This window comes from Fukomys damarensis, unplaced genomic scaffold (genome assembly GCF_012274545.1).
Source record: "Fukomys damarensis isolate Sample0158 unplaced genomic scaffold, DMR_v1.0_HiC HiC_scaffold_37, whole genome shotgun sequence".
Lineage (NCBI taxonomy): Eukaryota > Metazoa > Chordata > Mammalia > Rodentia > Bathyergidae > Fukomys > Fukomys damarensis.
In genome coordinates this window covers 30,629,774-30,634,575 of record NW_022900949.1, presented here as the reverse complement: position 1 = coordinate 30,634,575, position 4,802 = coordinate 30,629,774, and the positions used below count along the sequence as shown (strand labels likewise).

General features: G+C 39.5%; 1 protein-coding gene across 1 annotated transcript in view; it reads right to left on the bottom strand.

The window, feature by feature from the left end:
• Positions 1–4,802, bottom strand: part of Lonp2 (lon peptidase 2, peroxisomal) — a 68,839-nt gene that overhangs the window by 12,350 nt on the left and 51,687 nt on the right. The window contains exon 5 of the mRNA XM_010637989.3: positions 607–749. Coding sequence (XP_010636291.1) covers positions 607–749 — 143 coding nt within the window. The remainder of the gene's footprint in view (positions 1–606; positions 750–4,802) is intronic.

Sequence of the window (4,802 nt, the reverse complement as noted above, 5' to 3'; positions counted from 1 at the left end):
GTATGTATCTGAAAGAAGCTATGAGCAGTAGAGTAATCAGCTCCCGGAGGGTGCCTTTTTTTGGGAGGTGGGTGGTCTGGGGACTGAACCCACGACCTTTGTACAGAGCTACATCCTCAGACCTTTTTTTCGGAGAGTTTCTCCTTTAGAGAGTTATCTCACTAAATCAATAAATTGCCCAGGCTCAGTTGTGAGCCTGCCCTAACCTCCTGGCTAGAGACACTTCTTAAAATGGAGGCGGGGCAGCGGCACATGCCTGGAATCCCTGCTACTTGGGAGGCTGAGGTGGGAGGAACACAAGTTTGAGGCTAGCCTGGACAATTCAGTAAGACCCTGGCCCCACCCTCCCCTGAAAATATAAGCAAACACCTCAAGGTGCTGGAAGTCAGAGTAAGCAGAGTGGATTTCCATAAGAAGATACAGCCTCAGGTCCCTGAGCTATGAAAAATCACACAACAAGCAAGTTTCCAATCTTAACAGAAAACAGCCTCTGGAAATAGCCAAGTCTATTTCCCTTCGCTTGTTAAGCAGCCACCAGAAAAGAAACAAACAAGCAAACAAACAAAAAAACCTGGAGAGCACCAATAGAGAAATGAGAGCGATCACCTCCATTTCATACATCGGGGGCCCCAGGATGTCTTTCAGAGCATGGGAATCAATTAAAATTGGCATCTCAGGTGGCAGTGCCAAGTCGGTGGTATCACTGATAGACTCGGGTTTGGTGTCTTCTGAGATGTGTTCTCCGCAACCTAAGAGAGAAAAAATATTATTCAGATACTATACTTGATTTTAGCCAAAAGGCTGAGACAATGAAAAATATTATCCAGAAATTCTAATACCAAACGGAAGCAGAGGGGACTGCAATGGTTCGGTTCCTTTCGTGCATTTAGTGAAACACAAAAATGAGTCTCTCAAGAGCCCCTTGAGGGTAGTGCTGGCTTGTTCCTTTATGCTCCCTTGTGTACTTGATATTTCCCCAGGATGCCAGCAACCTTCCTGTCTTTTTATCTGTTACACCCATCACTGGGAACAGGGTCTGCCACTGTTCACCTAACAGCCTACAGAGACCAGGTACTGAAGAGGAAAATGCAATAGATTACTTTGTACAACCTGTTAGGATCAGTGCAACTCCGGGTTTATGACACTTTCAATACCCTCCCCTCGAGGATTCTGATCGAGTGACCCAGGTGGACACTGTGTGCTTTGAAATAACAGGACTCATATAAGCAGTGCTCTTTTGAAAGTTTAAAACTCAACTCTTAAAGTTATCAATTGCTATTAAATAAGTATCACTGGCAGTGCAGTGGGGAGAGTGAGAAGCCTACGCCGGCGGGCTACTTCCTGTCCCATCTGACAGCGCTGTGTGGCCGATGAAGGTCCCGTTCATATCTTTTTAGTCTGGGCCTAGACACACAGGGAGCAGGACCCAACCACCCCAACAGACCACCTTCTCTATCCTCCAATTCTAGTTTGAGGAGAAAAATATTACGTAACTCATGGTCAGAAACCTAAAAAGAAGAGTAGAGGTTTTAAATATGTAGAAAATATTTGGCTCTATTCTATCGCATCGAGCCTTGCTTTTCTTTTAGTTTTGCAGTCAGTCACCTTCTTTTGTATTATCTCATCAAGTATTTAAAAACCTTTATTACCTTCTTTATATATTCCCTTCTGAAAGTGATGACCATATGTATTAATAAAAGACACTTACTATGGTACTATATCTACATAATTTTGGAATTGCTATGATTCTTCCAACCTTTTCTTTTTCTCTTGTCCATTCTTATTTTTTTTATAGCAAAACATTTATTGGCACATTTTAGACACACATAATAACACTCATCATAGGGAATTCCTATCTGTACACAATACCTCCTGCCACTTTTTTCCCCATTCCCCCCTCCTCTCCCTAAGTACAAAAGCTTTGTTTCCATTTTTTCCTTCTATTTTCACTTTTTTTTGGTCCCTTCATTCTTTCTCCATCCCCCCTCCCTTGTTCCCCTTCCCACTTGAAAATTTTCTTCCCATTTCCCATACATTTTAGTTCTTATTTCCACTTTTGGTTTCTCACACGAGAAAAACAATGCTGTATTTAACATATGTGTCCGATTACTTAAAGAGTAATGCAAGGTGCATCCACTTACTTAAAAATGTCTCAACTGCACCCTTCTTTATGGCAGAGTAGTACTCCACAGTGTAGAAAAACTACATCTTTTTTATCCATTCATCAGTTGATGGGCATTTGGACTATTTCCAAGATTTAGCTATTACAAACTGTGCCACTATAAACATGGATGTGCATATATTGCTGTGGTAGGATGCTTTTAATTCTTTCGGGAAGATGCCAAGAAGGGGAGTGGCTGGGTTGAATGGAACCTCTAGTTTTAGTTTTTTGAGGAATCTCCATACTGATTTCCACAGTGGTTGTATCATCTGCACTCCCACTAACAATGGAGAAGGGTTCCTTTTTCCCCACAACCCTGTCAACATTTGTTATTGTTTGATTTCTTTGTAGCAGCCATTCTTTCTGGAGTAAGGTGGAATCTCAGTGTTGTTTTCATCGGCATCTCTCGAATGACCAGTGATGTTGAACATTTTTTTATACATTTATATTTGCTGTTTTTACTTATTCATCTGAGGAGTGTCATTTCACACGCCCATTTTTGAATTGGGTCTTTAAATTTGGCAGGGTCTTTTTTTATTTAAAGTACTTTATATATTCTAGATAGTAGTTCTTTGAGGAATAGCTGGCAAAAATTTTTACTCACATTGTGGATTGTCTCTTCACTTGGTGGTTTCTCTTGCTGTGCAAAAACTTGTTAATGAGATGAAGTTGCAGTTGATTCTTTGCAGTATTTCTCATGGGGTCTGGGTTTTGTTCATGAAGTCTCTGCCTACGCCTATGTCCTTAAGTAATCTGCCTATTCTCTCTTCCAGCAGATTCAGTGTTTCTGTTTTGATAGGTCTCTGATCCATTTTGATTCTAAGTTAGTGCAAGATGAAAGATATGGGTCTAGTTTCAGTTTTTGGCATGTGGAAAGATAGTTTTACCAGCACCATTTATTAAAGAGGCTATCTTTCTTTCAGTGAAGGTATCCGGTTCCTTTGTCAAAAATAAGGTGGCTGAATACATCTGGAGTTGTTTCTGCATCTTCTAGTATGTTCCACTGACCCTCAGGTATGTTGCTTTGCCAGTACCATACAGTTTTTATCACAGTAGCTTTGCAGCATGATTTCAGGTCTGGAATTGTGAGGTCTCCTGTCTTGCCTTTGTTGCCCTGAATTACCTCTGCTACTCTAGGTTTCTTCTGGTTTTAAACGAACTTTAGGATTTTTTTTCTAATTCTGTGAGATATGCTGTTGAAATTTTGATTGACATTGCATTAAGGTGCATTTTCTTTTTCTTTTTTTTGTACTGGGGATCGAACTTAGGACCTTGCATTTGCCAAGCAGGCGTGGTGCCACTGAGCTACATCCCTGGCTCTGTATAACAATTTTGGAAGTATGGCCATTTCACTTTATTGGTTCTTCCTATCCAAGAACAAGGGGTATCTTTCCATTTTTTGATATCCTCTCTGATCTCCTTTTTGAGAGTACTGTAGTTTTCCATGTAGAGGTCTTTTGGCTCCAATTTTAGTATATGTGCTACTGAAGCAAGCACGAGGTCTTTCAGATCCTTTGTTAATTTCTAGGTATTCTTTTATTTATTTTTTGGATGCTATTATGAAAGGTGTTGCTTCCTTAATTTCTCTCCCAGTGAGTTATTCATATACAGAAAGGCTACTGGTTTTTGAGTGTGGACTTTGTATCCAGCTACACTACTGAATTTAGTCATCAAATCTAGAGGGTTTTTGGTGGAGTTTTTGGGGTCCTCTACATAGAGTATGTCATGCCCAAATAATGACAATTTAACTTCTTCTTTTCCTATCCTTATTCTTTTTCTTTCTTTCTCTTGTCTAATTGCTCTGGCTAGTGTTGCCAGAACTAAATCGAGTAGGAGTGGTGACAGTGGACATGCTTGTTCCTGATTTTAGAGTGAGAGCTTTCAGTTTTTATCCATTTAGTATGATGTTGGCTGTTGGATTATGGTAGATAGCTTTTATCAGACTGAGATAAAGACCATCTATATCAATTTTCTGTAGAGTTTTTAGCATGAATGGGTGTTGGAATTTGTCAAACCTTTTTTTCTCCATCTATTGAGAGGATCATATGGCTTTTGTCATTGGCTCTGTTAATATAGTGTATTACATTTATTGATTTGCATATGTTGAACCATTCCTGTATCCCTGAGATGCATCCCACTTGGTCATGGTGTATAACCGTCTTGTTGATATGCTGCATTTTATTTGCCAGTATCTTACTGAGGATTTCTACATCTGTGTTCATTAGGTAGATTGGCCTGTAATTCTCTTTAGTGATTGGATCCTTCTCTGGTTTTGGAATCAGGGTGATGCTTGCTTACAGGAATGAATTGGGGAGTATTGCTTCCCTTTCAATTTCATTAAAGGCCTTGAAAGTAGTGGCATTAGGTAGGTCATCTCTAAATTTCTTGCAGAATTCAGCAATGAATCCATAAGGGCCTAGGCTTTTTTTTTGTTAGGTTTTTAACTACATCTCCAATTTCATTGTCTGATATTGGTATATTTAGAATTTTTATATCTTCTTGATTCAGCTTTGGCAATTTATATGTATCTAGGAATCTGTCCATTTTCCATGTTATTAGAATACAGATTCGTGAAGTAGGTAAAGATCTTCCGGATTTCTGCAGGATCTGCTGTGATTTTTTTTTTTTTTTTTTTGGGGTT